Here is a 13,829-nt window from a genome sequence, read left to right as displayed (position 1 = left end):
AGTCTGCGCTCTTCATTAAATCCCCTATAATGTTATGTGTCCTTCTACCTACTGGTTAGGACTGCTAAATTAGTAGTTGTTTTCTTGGCCCGTGTTCTTCTCAAAATACTAAATGACCCCTTCATGCAGAGATGGTAACTGTTGGCGTGTAGATGGTAAATATGAGCATGTATACCTGGTTCCAGACATGACAGCAACTCTTGGAGTTAAGACACATCAAGACTCCAGGCAGACGAGGGTCAATGAGTAACCAAAGGAGTGGCTATGACAGTCTGCATGATTCAACTTTTACAACTCCACCTGATGCCAGTGCACATGAGTTTTTGACTAATTACGAAAGACGATGTAATTATTTGATCCTGTGTGTATGCAAATGGAACTGGTGATGGGTTGCTAGAGGTTTTGCTGTGCTAAATACTAGATATGCAGTAGTGACGTTGGAAGGGATGGGCGTTTACATAATTTCCTATTGCAGTGATAATTAATATCATGATATAGTACATTTTCTAGACATTTCACTGATTTGAAACTAGATGAGAGTGTCTGTTTTAGGCTAATGTAGTGAATTAGATACCTGAAAAATGAAGGTACTTCATTCCATTGATGCAAAAATCCTGTAAATATAATATTGCTGTGAAGCTCTTTGCTTACTGTAATGCAACATTGTCCACAATGGCCAAATACAATGAGAGATATTAAATAGATAGCCACCTCAATAGAAATGGTATAGCAAAATCAACACCATTTGAAAAATCTGTGTTGTCTCACAGTATATACTGTCCTTTCAACCCACCCTATCTGAGCATGTAATTAGCTTCAGATCTGTGATGATAAAACTTTGTTTTGTATTTCTGCAGATGCTTTGTTGGCGGACCTTGAGTCCACAACATCCCACATTGCCAAGTGTCCGCTCTTCCTGTCTGACGAGACCGCCTACTCCTTCCCTGTTGGGGGTCAGACCCAGCAAGACATCTGCTCTCCATCCCAAGTCCCACCAACTCCCTCTGAGCAAACCCTAAACGGACTAGATGAAACAGAGGTAAATGCATACATACATGTTACTGTGTATTCCCATGGCAAGTTTTGAATAAAAAACTACTCTATAGTGACTTCACCTCCTCTCCTCAGGCCTTCAGCTCAGCTCAGAGAAGTCCCTGGTCTCGAGATAGCAGCAGTCCAACCCAACCCATTGGTGAAGAGGACCACGTATACAGGTAGGACTTGGGATCATGTTAGTTGGAGCCACAGTTTATAAACAGTCTCACAATAACTTGTACCCCCAAAAGTGAGGGAACTCTTTGGGAATATAGATAACTTTACTTTGCACCATGGTTGTGAAAAACCTCACCTCGCTAATTATAGGAAGGCCATTAAAAGTGGGAACATAATGTTTCTATTTGACACACACACTGAACATTAGACTAGAAATCTTCTTTTTTGATTTTGACTTTTGACTCATATGTGATCCAGAAACACTGTCCAAATAAGGCCGGTGTCAAAATATAGCAACATTCTCAGATGATAAATATTGGTTCTTGTCTCTACAGTTTCCCTAATAAACAGAAGAGTAGTGAGTCATCAGCTATTGCCATGAACTCATCCTTGGGCAGCAACCTATCTGAGCTGGACCGCCTGCTGTTGGAGCTCAATGCTGTCCAGCAAAGCACCCCTGCCTTCCCCACAGAAGGTACACAAAGAGATTACTTTACAATTTATAAAATGCTCTCTTATGTTTCTCTGAAGGAACTTAGATGTCACTATCTAAATTTGGCACTTCTTTGTTTTTATGGTATTGCACAGAGATGTCCCTTCTCTCCACTGCAAAATAGTGTTTTGGGGTTTACAATATAATAAACTATGCACTGTGGATCCATGAAGGAAATTCATTTAGCATTTTTTTCTGTAATAGAAGAAGCAGCTCCTCCGCTGCCTGCCAGCAGCGTCATCCACCATATCCAGGAGAATGGAGTCTCTACTGCAGGCAAGGTTCCTCCACCTGTATTGGAGAAGCCCAAACGCAGTGCGGCAGCTCGAGGAATAGAGGATGTACGACCAAGTGTAGAGAGCCTTCTGAATGAGCTGGAAAGTTCTGTGCCCTCGCCCATGTAAGCGACAAACTATTAAAGCAACATAGAAATTATACCATTGCATGTAGTTGTTTAAATTAATGCTCAGGAATGTTATATTAACATTTAACATGGAAAGACCATAAGTTTAGTTGATTGTGTTCTTTTCTTCTTTAGTCCCACACCGTTTGTTGCGTCGGATGAACATGGACAAGAGGAAACACCAGCACAGCAGCAAGCCAGAATGTCTGCCTCCTCTGCCACACGAGAGCTGGATGAGCTAATGGCCTCCCTGTCTGACTTCAAAGTTCAAAGCAATGTGAGTTTGGTTCATTAGTGGGTAGATTTTGGGTCAGAGGGGTTTGCACACTTGGTGGAGGATGTTTATTTTTGGCATTATGCAACAGTTTAGGACTGTGCTGCAGATGTTTACACAACTGTTTATTAAATTAACTGTAGAAATGCATTGCATCAGAGGTGTTGTAATGTCAAATGGATGGCTGTGTTCCACAATAGAAATGGTAAAGTTTTCCTTTTTATTTACTTCAACTGAAAAAATAATCAATTTTTTTTAACCTGCCTTTTATTATGGATCAGCTTTTGTTTGTTCGAACAAAAGATTTTAGAACCGACCAGTAACTGACAACCAGCTTTTAACTTAGAATGTACTTTAATTTGTTGTCAGGCTTGACCAAAAGTCATATACTAGATGACATTTAGATTTGTTTTGTGCTACATTTGTATGATTGTGCAATTTTTTTGTTAAGTTAATTTTGTTGCACTTTAGGAATGATTACTTTAAAGCTAGAGTGCAGAACTTTTGTCTCCTCCTTTTGGCAGTGAGAGTCAACAAACACTGTTGACGCGTGCTTATGATGTATGTCTACAATGAGCTTGCCCCAGGCTCGTGATCAGAAATAGTAGAAAAATACAGAGAAGTTTCCACAGTTCCAAGACAATAATCCATTATTTAGGTAGAGTAAATGTAATAGCTACATAGCCTACTCCACATATTTTACCAACCTGTCCAAGAGCAGTAACGCGACATCTGTGTCTGCCCTCAGTCCCTTCTCTCAGCGCTCTCCAACAAGGAAAAGCTGATTTCCTTTTTCATCTGGAGCATCAGAAACTTTTCTTGGACGCTTCTTAGGTTTTACTCCTAGTTGCTGTAGCCTACTCCGTCGCTACGGTTGTTCCAGAGCCATGTAGAGAGAGAGTTACATCATCTCAGCTTGAATATAACGAACATTGATTTATATATAAAAGTCCAGCACTCTAGCTTTCAGACAATTGAGTGAACTCTGCCCCTACTTGGCTTTCTGTGTGAGACAACTTTCTGTTCATTCCCTTCATTCTCAATGTGTTTTTCCCAATCTCTTTCTCTTTTCTCTACCACTGTGTATGTCTTGTCTTTGTTTGGACATTGCAATCATTACATTATTGCACCCGATTCAGTCTGGCTCTCAGTTGTCTGTGAATCAGGAGGCAGTAGACCCTTCATTGGTAGCTGGTTCACCAGTTGTCCAAGCAGTAACCGCCTCATCTATAAATCTTAATATTAGTTCAGTGGATACTCTTCTACCTTCTAGTTACAATACTCCCTCCTGTACCCCTCTTCCATTGGAACTCCATATAGATGAAGATTGTTGTTCAGCCCCTACGTTTTCAGCTGGTCCCACTGTGGTGATTGCATCGTCCAAGAGCCTTCCATACTCCCAGATCCAACAGATAAATGATGGTGGCATTGTCACCTCTGAGATCTCTCATGTGGAAAGCCTCAGTATCTCTAGTACTGAAGTCAGTAGCCTTACACATATATCAGTGACTAAAGTTTCTGCTAGTAAAGTCTCAAGTCCACTTGGAAAGAGCTTAAGTCCAGTTACTGTTGGCAGAAGTTCTAGTCCAGTGCCCGCTGCCAGGAGCTTCAGTCCGGTAGTGGTTTCCAAGAGCCCTAGTCCTGTTACTGTTTCTTTAAACCCAAGTCCCATTCTTAGAGCCAAGAGTCCTAGCCCAATTCCTGAAAGCTACAGGCCAGTTACCATAAATCATAGTCCAGAAGCATCTGCAAAGCCTGCTAGTCCAGCCACAGTTCCAAGGCTTTCAAGTCCCGTTCCAAAAAGTGCAAGTCCACTGACAGTCCCCAATATCTCTAGTCCAGTAACTGTCTCAAAGAGTGCTAGTCCAGAAACAGTTCCCAAGAGTGCCTGTCCAGTTTCAATTCCAAGACTTTCAAGTCCAGTTCCAAAGATTGCAAGTCCTGTGACAATCCCTCATATCTCTAGTTCAACAAGTGTGCCCAAGAGTTCTAGTCCTGAAACACTGCCAAAGAATACTTGCCCAGTAATACTCCCACGGCTTTCTAGTCCAGTAACAGTTCCAAAGAGTGAAACTGCAGTTCCTAAGAGTCCTGCTTCAGCCATCAGAAAAACTTACACAGTTCCAGGCACCAGCAGTCCCAGAGCTTCACCTGTTCCACTTGCCACTGTGCCATCAAATAGCCTGCCTTCCCCTCCTAGAGAAAAGCAGGGAGGTGAAATACTGGATTTAACATGGCCATGTCGCGAGCCTTTATTGGATGATGCTTTAGACAAACTCTTAGCCCCCGACTCCACCCAACTGAGTGAGAACCGGCCACCTGCCTCCGTTGTGCCTGGAGATGAAGACGGATCTTGGGAGGAGGAAGACGGAATTTACCCTGATCTCAGCCAAGAGGGAACCCTGACACCCATGACTGAGTCCAGCTGGATGGATGAGTGTTTCACCCCGTCCACCTGCCCCGGGACACCAGATGCAATGCTGGAACTGCCCACACAGCAGCACTCCGCTGTCGAGCGACTATCTGCTTCTGGCCAAGTAGGACGCTCAACTTGACTCTCCCAAACTAAGCTGCTGGCATAAAGCTTTAGTACCCCATGTGGTCTTTCTATTATTTGGCCATGTGGCCTAAGATATTAATTATTTCTGACAATAATGGCAGAACGGCTGTGTCAGATAATTGTTCAAGCAGATTGTATCTTTAGTTGCTGAAATAAGCTTATTTTGGGAGAGCAGCTCCTACAAATACTCAAGGAGCTGTGCAAAAGTACAAAAACACAAAGTGTCTTGATGAAGAGAAGTGCGGTGTGATGCATGTGGTGTCATTGCATAGCAATTGCAAAATGGCTTGAGGGAGAAATCTCCCTGTAGAGACTATTTGTGGCTGATGTTAAAAGCTTTGCTGAAAGGATGTTTCCGCACGCCCCTACTTGCCTCAGTCAACATTGCTGTGTTAGTCACAGGGCCTGGCCTGGCATGTTTACGCACCAATGGATGATACAAAAAATGTGTTTTTAATTACTGATGGTGTCAGTACAAAAACAGTAGGGCAGATATTTTTTTATGCTAATGCATATACGCACGAGCAACAAGAACGTGCACATGTAATCAAAAAACATACAAGAACTTTGCTTCTTAGACCTTGCTTTGGCACGTGCAGACTTATGTGCAAGCATTTTATGATAGACCTATGTTGTCTTGACTTCAGCTATCCAGCATGCCATGCCACAGATACCTGAGTAGTTTTAAGTAGACTTGACAGTAGAGAATGAGTTAGAGCTTGAGCATTTTTGCCACTTGAATGAGACATCCTGTGCTGGTCCTGTCATGCTTGTGTTTGTAACCCAACATGGACTTTCTGGTGAATGGCACAACCCCAGCTTCCCACACCTCCTTATATCATCTACTCTCCAGCTCAAGTCGGTTATCCGCCGCACCAAAGACACCTCCAATGTGCATCCAATGTACAGGGAGGGAATGTTGCGACGTAAAATGGGACCGATCATTGTGAATAAGAGCAACTCGCAAGACCGACTCATTGAGGAGCTACAGGGGAAACTGGGAATTGGGCGAGTGGAGCGCAGGCGTAAACAACAGCCAGATGATTGGATGACAGAGGGAGTCATCGTCATGTCCAACCCACAGCGAACACGGGAAGAAGGGGCTCATCCATCTGTGGATAAGGTAGACATTAAAGGCGCACAGGAGGAATCAGTGCTATTCTGGGACCACGTTAAACCAAGACTTGGAAATTATATGTTCCTCTGATGGTTTAGCTTATGTTTGTTTGGCCTATGGTCAAGAAATTAACTGGCAAATGTTAAATATATATAATGTTTCATCGCATTGCCAGAAAGATTGTTTTTGTCTTTGGCAGTCACTTTAAACAGTTCAGTTTGTCGTGCCAATTTTGTTTCTGTTACCATTTCCTTTTCTTTATTCTGACCTTTGTTTTTGTATGTTATCTGTTTGCTCTCCTCTCTTTGTTGTTTCCTTTTTCCTTCTTTCCCCCAGATCGTCATCCCTCCAGAATCACCTGCCCCTCAGAGAAAAGTCCTCCCCCCTCCGCAATCTCCCCAGCACCCAAAAAGCCACCCCCAGTCAAGCAGACTCCTCCGCCACTACCTCCTCCCCCCCTCCGACCCCTCCCCTCCTCGAGAACCTACCCCTCCTCCCCCAAGGAGCCTACTCCTCCCCCAGGAGCCCACGCCTCCCCTGTCCAGCCCCCTCCATCACCTAGCCCCCCTCTCAAGCCCATCACGCCACCTCCGCCTCCCAAGGTCTTTGTTTCAGTGGGTTGTCAGACCGAGTACGACCCCATCTTCCCACCAATGCAGGCACGGATCACCTTTCTTCACCTCTCCTTTTCTCTAACTTCATACTCTCTTTCCACTTTCTATCAGCTACTTTCTTTTACACTTTGAGTTGTTTTACTTGAGTCTGTTTACGGGTTATTTGCTTCAAATCCAAGCAGTTGCAATATTGTATGCAACTTTGTATTTATGTGAGCTCTATACAGTAATTTATCTGGTCATTGACTCTGTTTTTGACCACTGGAGTCCATTCATGCCAAGTTGCAACAGGTAGCCTCTTTGCTCTTAAGCTTTGTCTGAGATCCAGTCAGTTCAGGTTACGAGTGGTGCTGACATTCAGGCTAGAGAGACTGAGTCCCTTTTCTAATTCTGACATCTGACGGCACCGAGGGCTGTGAGTTCAGAGTGGAGTGGAGAGTTTAAGAGCTTAGAGGCAAGAGGAGTGTAACCCCCTCATGTTCCTGTTACACTAACTGTCCTGCCATTCACAGGAATGGCAGGCTCACAGTGCAACTGAAACCTAATCTGCCACATGACAGCACAGTTACCACCACAATTATAGCATCTCCCCACAGGACTTCCGTCAACAGGTCCCACTAGGTTAGATACCAGAATGCTGAAGTTGAAGGCCATGTACCATCACCTCTTTTAGATTCCTTAGTGTCTTCATTGAAGTCCTTTTGGTGAAGACAAGGAGAGTAGGAGATTGATATGACAACAAGAGTATAATGTGAAATGTTTTATTGGTCAAAAGTGTGTGTGTGTGTGTGTGTGTGTGTGTGTGTGTGTGTGTGTGTGTGTGTGTGTGAGAGAGAGAGAGAGAGAGAGAGAGAGAGAGAGAGAGAGAATACATGGAGCAGAGATGCTATTTTCTCTCTCAGTGGAATGTAAGTCATGAAGCTTCAATAACAACACCAGGTCTGTGTTTGCTTACATTACAGTAGCCGGAAACATTCACACACACACAATATTGATATTAGAGAGTCATCATCAAAGCCTGCAGACATGGATTAGGGTTGATGATGAGAACATATTTTGTCCTGGTTAATATTTCCATGGTTTGACTTGTTGGTAAAATGGTATTTTCTCCCTGTCTCATCTCTGTCTACCTGAAAGAGGAGTCAGCTGACCACCATCTAGATTGTTCATTTGTTGTACTACCAGCAATTCAGGGAGAGACTATTGTAGCAAACAATTACAAAGGCAGTGACATGAAAGAATTTTACTTGGTTTACAAACTAATGTAATATGACAAGGAGGTAAGTGCAAAAAATATGATCACCCAAAATGATGAGAACATATGCCAAACACAGGAACACTGATTTGCTAAAGAAGAACAGTGGTCATTAGACCCACACAAACAATGACATTACAAACTATGACTGCAAATCTAACCATGGATCTGATTCAAAACCTCTGACTGGATGTCATGAGCGTCTCCAAAGAAGTATTAACTGCAATGCTATTTATCATAAGGTGTTTCTGTTGTTTTGTCAACCCGTCATACATCTGAATGGTATAGTGAAGTCACTTTGGTCTTCCATCTCCGTCAGATCCAGTCCCAGGGAAAGACTTCTCCCACTGGTCCCCCCAAACCAGCCAACAAGCTAGACAACATGCTGGGAAGCCTGCAGTCCGACCTCAACAGACTTGGAGTCCAGACGGTGGCTAAAGGTGTCTGTGGAGCCTGCAAGAAACCCATTGTTGGGCAGGTAATGATAACACTGAATCATACACATACAAGTCAGGACATGCTTTTATTTAATTGGCAACCAATAAGTAGAACAATATAAAACTTGAATATTTGATTCTGTGTTTCATTGCATTTACCTACTGACTTACTTTTAGACTTCTGTTTAAAGAAGAGCAAACATATTCTTTTCATCATCAATCATAATCCAACTGGTATGGACTGGCATTATTTTTAATATACAAGTGTGTAAAATGGAAATTTGTTATGAGATCTGCATCTACTGCTGTTCTTGTATGCAAGGCTGCAGCGATTTTCTCTGCTGAGCCAGGTCTTTCCCTTAGAAGCTCATTTCAATTTAATGCGCTGTGTCTCCCCTCTCCAGGTAGTGACTGCCATGGGCAGAACGTGGCACCCCGAGCACTTTGTGTGCACCCACTGTCAGGAGGAGATAGGCTCCAGGAACTTCTTTGAGCGGGATGGACAGCCTTACTGTGAGAAAGACTACCACAGCCTGTTCTCACCGCGATGCCACTACTGTAATGGACCCATACTGGATGTTAGTAATGCATATATTAACACACACACACACGCACATTAGCATGTGTGCCATTGATGGATGGATAATGATATTTATTTATTCATAACTTAATGGATTAAGGCCTTACTGGAAAAATCACTACATGTTGGAAATTGCCTTTATTTCTCAAGCAGACATTGACTGTTGATTAGACAGGCACACACACACACACAGTGCTAAAGGCAGTGGAAGTGAAGAGACTGACTAACTCATATGTCCGTCTCACTGCATGCTATTCTCCTCTCTTGCTCATCTGCCCTCAGTCTTATCCTCATAGTGACACACTCCCATCGGGCGGGGGGGTTTCAGCCTTTGCTCTCTCTCTCTCACACACACACACACACACACACACTTTTTGATTTTTTGATTTACTTTGTTGATGCTCAATTTCATGCAGTGTTTTTGTCCCCTGATGTCATATTTTCAATTTAGTTACTCTGTATATATCTATACAGATGATGATAAAGATTTAAAATTGCCCCACCTCAAAACCCCTCTTTTTCAACACTGCACCCCCTGGTGGCAAAGCCAAGAATCACGTGTGTGGTTTGTAAGAGTGTTTTACAGTGAGTAATTCTTGCCCTGCTGCAGAACCTTAGCAGGTGTGGATGTTTTGAAATCTTGTGTTACATGGACAGTATGAGCGTGCTTCCAGCTGAAGCTGCTGAGAAATGCTATCAGGCCTGGAAAACATGAGGTAACAGTCATAGCATTCCAGCACCTCCCACACTGCCTCTGTAGACTTTGGCTTCCCTCTCCTGGCCTCTGACTTTCTGTTGTTAGTTCCTCCCGTAATGACAGACTGCTTATATTGTATGTTGACTTTCTTTTAGAGCAACATGAGGAAGCACCTTTTTCCTGATCGTTTATGGGTCACCCTATTGTGCCTCCCTACCCCCTCTCAAAACCTAACATGGCAGCGGCGGATGGCCCACCATTGAGTCTGGTTCTGTCCAAGGTTTCTGCCTGTTAAAAGGAAGTTTTTTTCTTGCCACTGTCGCCAAATGCTTGCTCATGGTGGGATTTGTTGGGTCTCTGTAATTAATATTATAGAGTACGGTCTAGACCTGCTCTATAGGAAAAGTGCAATGAGATAACTTCTGTTATGAATTGGCACTATATAAATAAAATTGAATTGAATTGAGTCACACCTTTAAGCAGGAAGTGAATGATTGACCGTTTGGTTCTCCTTTGTTTCACAGAGAGTGGTGACTGCTCTGGACAAGACTTGGCATCCAGAGCACTTCTTCTGTGCCCAGTGTGGAGCCTTTTTCGGACCAGAAGGTACCAGCTGCTCATCAATTAATAACACAACACCTGGCTTCTGTAGAAAAAGAGCGATGTTGAATTTTCATTATCAAAAGAAGCATACAGAGTGAGTCACTGTGTGTCTTTGCTGCCCTCTAGGTTTCCATGAGAAGGATGGAAAGGCGTTCTGCAGAAAGGACTACTTTGACATGTTTGCCCCTAAATGTGGTGGTTGTGCCCGTGCCATCCTGGAGAACTACATCTCTGCTCTCAACTCACTCTGGCACCCTGAATGCTTTGTCTGCAGGGTGAGTCACTCGACATATCTGTAATGAATCTCGACATTTTGTGTCAACCCGTCAGCGTAAATTCTACCTCTTCTCTTCTGATTTTCCAGGAGTGCTTCACGCCATTCATAAACGGCAGCTTCTTTGACCACGAGGGCCAGCCGTACTGTGAGTCGCACTACCACGAGCGCCGCGGCTCGCTGTGCTCTGGCTGCCAGAAGCCCATCACCGGCCGTTGCATCACGGCCATGGGCAAGAAGTTCCACCCAGAGCACTTTGTGTGCGCCTTCTGCCTCAAGCAGCTTAACAAAGGCACCTTCAAGGAGCAGAATGACAAGCCCTACTGCCAAGGCTGCTTTGTTAAACTCTTCAGTTAGACTTTGTGTTTGTGTATAAATGTGGGTGCACACACGTCTACACATTGATTTACATGCCGGAATGCACGTGTGGATGTGTGTGCACTCAAACGTCTAGCATGAGTCGGTGAAGTGGTTTCTGAGACTGAGGGTGTTGATGCGCTGGTGGATCACATCATAAGGGGGAGAAATGTCTCTGACTATTGACCCTTGACACTGAAGGGACTTCCCTGGCTGGCTGTCCAACCTCTCAGGCTTGACATTTCACACTTTTGCTAGACGTTTTTTAACAGAGCCCAAAGAGATTTTTATTTAGCGTTTTATTCCTGTGTGCAGCAAAGAAAATACGTTAATTTCCCCTTGTGCGTCTGTACATATACAAGCATATGAGGGTCAAATTAAGACTTCCTCAGAGCCCTGATTTGTAAATGATTTTATTCCCCCATTGCAGGGCAAGACCTTGCACCATATGATGGTTTTACGCAGATATGAGACAGCTGCTTGATTGCATGGACCATGGAGAGTTGACTTAAGCAGTTTTAAAAGCAGTTTAAAAATATGTAGAGTGTTGAATACCCAGTGCTTGACCTATGAGTGTTGGAATAATCTATGAAAGAGATGTATTTTTCTAGCTTTGGAAAATATTGAGGTGCCATTTAAAATAACCATGAAAACATATGTACATGCACACAGACACACACTGAACTTCTCCTTTCTACTTCTTTACCATACCAGTTCAAACTCTTTGCACGCTCCAACCACAGATCTCTTGATGAGACCGTCTTAAGGTGCGTTTTACAGGTGTCGGCAAGATATTAGCTAGCCCTTATTTTTCTACTGTTTTACTATGAAAATGAACCCAGATGCTTTCTCAGTTTCAGCACACCACACATTCATTCGTGCCCTTGTAACTGAGTTATTTCCCATTGGAAGTGAAAACAATGAGAAAGTAACCATATTGAACTTTTGTCCCTGTAGCAACTTGGAACTTTACTTTCCTACTGCAAAGTGTGTGTTGTGTCGTTTACATTAATAATGTTAAAATAAAATTAAACGGTTGCAACGCATGATGACAAAAGGTAGGTCAATAAGGATAATATATTTACTATGGTTATTACTGTTGAACTTGTGGTGCAATTTAAAACAAGCCAAAACAAAGTTGATTGTCTTTACTCCTGTTTAAAAGTGGAGATTTTACTGCTGTATGTACCCACACAGATATCACACAGAATAAATTTAGAAGAATTCAGTTCAGAATAAATGATGCTTCAGTTCAACATTTCTTCCATATTTTACTATGAATTTACCACTGTATTAAATCTAATTAAGATTCAAGATTTAAAATATGGTTGCGCATTTGGATTAGAAGCACGCTTTTTTTTATGTGGTGTTTCATCAGCACTAGCTGCCAGTTGCGGTTACAATCACAATCTAAATTTATATACCTGTACACCGTGCTTAACTTTGAGACAGAACTGTGTTTTGTCACTGTTTTGATGAAACTATAGATATTTTTAAGCTGTTTGGGCTCACACTGATATGCAAAGAGCTGGCTCTATTGGCATGTAGGCTAACAATAGTTTACCCTGTTCTAACACACAACACCTACCAGCTTGGATTCCAGTGTGTCAGACTTCCAAGGAAACACAGTCCTTATTTTTGTTATGAGTCATCCACTTTGATCCTGCTGTCTGATATCAGCACTTGGTTCACTGATGGAAGCTGGATGTTAGTGTTAGCTGGTCAGGAATCAGAAAACGACACAGAGCCAGGGCCAAGCCTTTAGCAAAATCTATGTAATGACTCATTTCTTCTTTATTTTACTTGTAGCTGTTTTGCCACATATGAGACAATGTGTGATTTCTTTTGTTTGTTGTTGTTGACAATATTGCTTGTCTTTAATTTTGATCACTAGGTGTGCAAGGAGTGAATACACAGTATCCACATTCAGATTGTTTTTACTTTGAGATGTTTGCTCTTGTGCCAAATGTGTCAATGCAATAAGGTCTTATACACTGTGGAGTTCCCAACCTTTCCTGTGATTTGACTCTTTATGGGCTGAACTCTGGGAGAGGCCTCATCTGCTGTTGTGCATCTTAACTCCGAACACCCAAAAGTTTACACTGTAATAGACAAGCCAAGGAGAACCCTTCTGTACTGAGTCATTCAGCAGACAGTATGGCGTACACTTGTAGCTGATTCAGATTTACAGGAAGTAGCAGGGGGGAAATGAACAGGAATTGTGGGTTAATTTTGCCCCATGTGTATTTATCTGCTTAAAGTATATTGCCTTATAGTTTTTGCTTCTGTCAAAGAATTCATGAAAAAAAAATCAAAGCCTTTTACTGTTAATGAGATTAAGTGAACCTTGCTTTGTAAATGGAGACATTCATGTGATCTTTTACCATTTGAATTTTCTCATGAGCCCCAAATTTTACTGGCTCTTTGTGTGGGTGGGGTGTAAGCTTATGTGGGTCCTGATTACTGACTGATTATTATAACTGCTGCAAATAAAATACGTACTTTATTTCTGGCATTGTTTTGGTTTCACTTTTCGCCCACACCTTTACTATTCCGTGTTTTGCATTAAACCAGATCTTTGGCACACAAGATTTTCACAAAGAATTATAACACACTGAGTAGTAAGTAATCAGCTTGAGTTTTTAAATTATTTGTAAGATCGTGGCAAATAGTTTACAAACAGTAATTTCAGTTCTGCATGAAATGAACAAGATGTCACCTTGTGATGCTTAATAAAATACATAATAGCCCTGTTTTATATAATAGCTATAATAATAATAATAATAATAATAATAATACATAATAGTTCTGTTAAGTCTGTTTTTCAAAATCAGAAAAACATATGATGTCCAAAAAAGTCATAAAGGTGCACTTTGTGTGTATCTACAAGTTTAGTACAGCATTTACGTTTGTTTCCAACCTTTTAGCTTATGACCCCTTAAAACAAAGGGAT

At 42.3% G+C, this 13,829-nt stretch overlaps 1 protein-coding gene across 6 annotated transcripts in view; it reads left to right on the top strand.

Annotated features, from left to right (window-relative positions):
- LOC122868863 (paxillin-like) overlaps positions 1-13,382 on the top strand; it is a 29,332-nt gene extending 15,950 nt beyond the window's left edge. For 5 of the 6 annotated variants that reach the window (XM_044181276.1, XM_044181304.1, XM_044181287.1 and 2 more), the window contains 10 exons: positions 858-1,039; positions 1,129-1,214; positions 1,548-1,687; positions 1,910-2,105; positions 2,244-2,385; positions 8,248-8,406; positions 8,770-8,943; positions 10,167-10,248; positions 10,372-10,520; positions 10,610-13,382. In XM_044181276.1, the coding sequence (XP_044037211.1) occupies positions 858-1,039; positions 1,129-1,214; positions 1,548-1,687; positions 1,910-2,105; positions 2,244-2,385; positions 8,248-8,406; positions 8,770-8,943; positions 10,167-10,248; positions 10,372-10,520; positions 10,610-10,876 (1,577 nt within the window). In that variant the 3' untranslated portion in view covers positions 10,877-13,382. Of the gene's footprint in view, positions 1-857; positions 1,040-1,128; positions 1,215-1,547; positions 1,688-1,909; positions 2,106-2,243; positions 2,386-3,854; positions 4,920-5,795; positions 6,719-8,247; positions 8,407-8,769; positions 8,944-10,166; positions 10,249-10,371; positions 10,521-10,609 lie in introns of those variants that run through there. The other variant, XM_044181284.1, reaches the window with a different exon arrangement.
- Positions 13,383-13,829: the final 447 nt, after the last annotated feature.

This window comes from Siniperca chuatsi, linkage group LG2 (genome assembly GCF_020085105.1).
Source record: "Siniperca chuatsi isolate FFG_IHB_CAS linkage group LG2, ASM2008510v1, whole genome shotgun sequence".
Taxonomy (NCBI): domain Eukaryota; kingdom Metazoa; phylum Chordata; class Actinopteri; order Centrarchiformes; family Sinipercidae; genus Siniperca; species Siniperca chuatsi.
The sequence above is the reverse complement of the archived record's forward strand: the minus strand, read 5'-3'. Positions and strand labels throughout refer to the sequence as shown.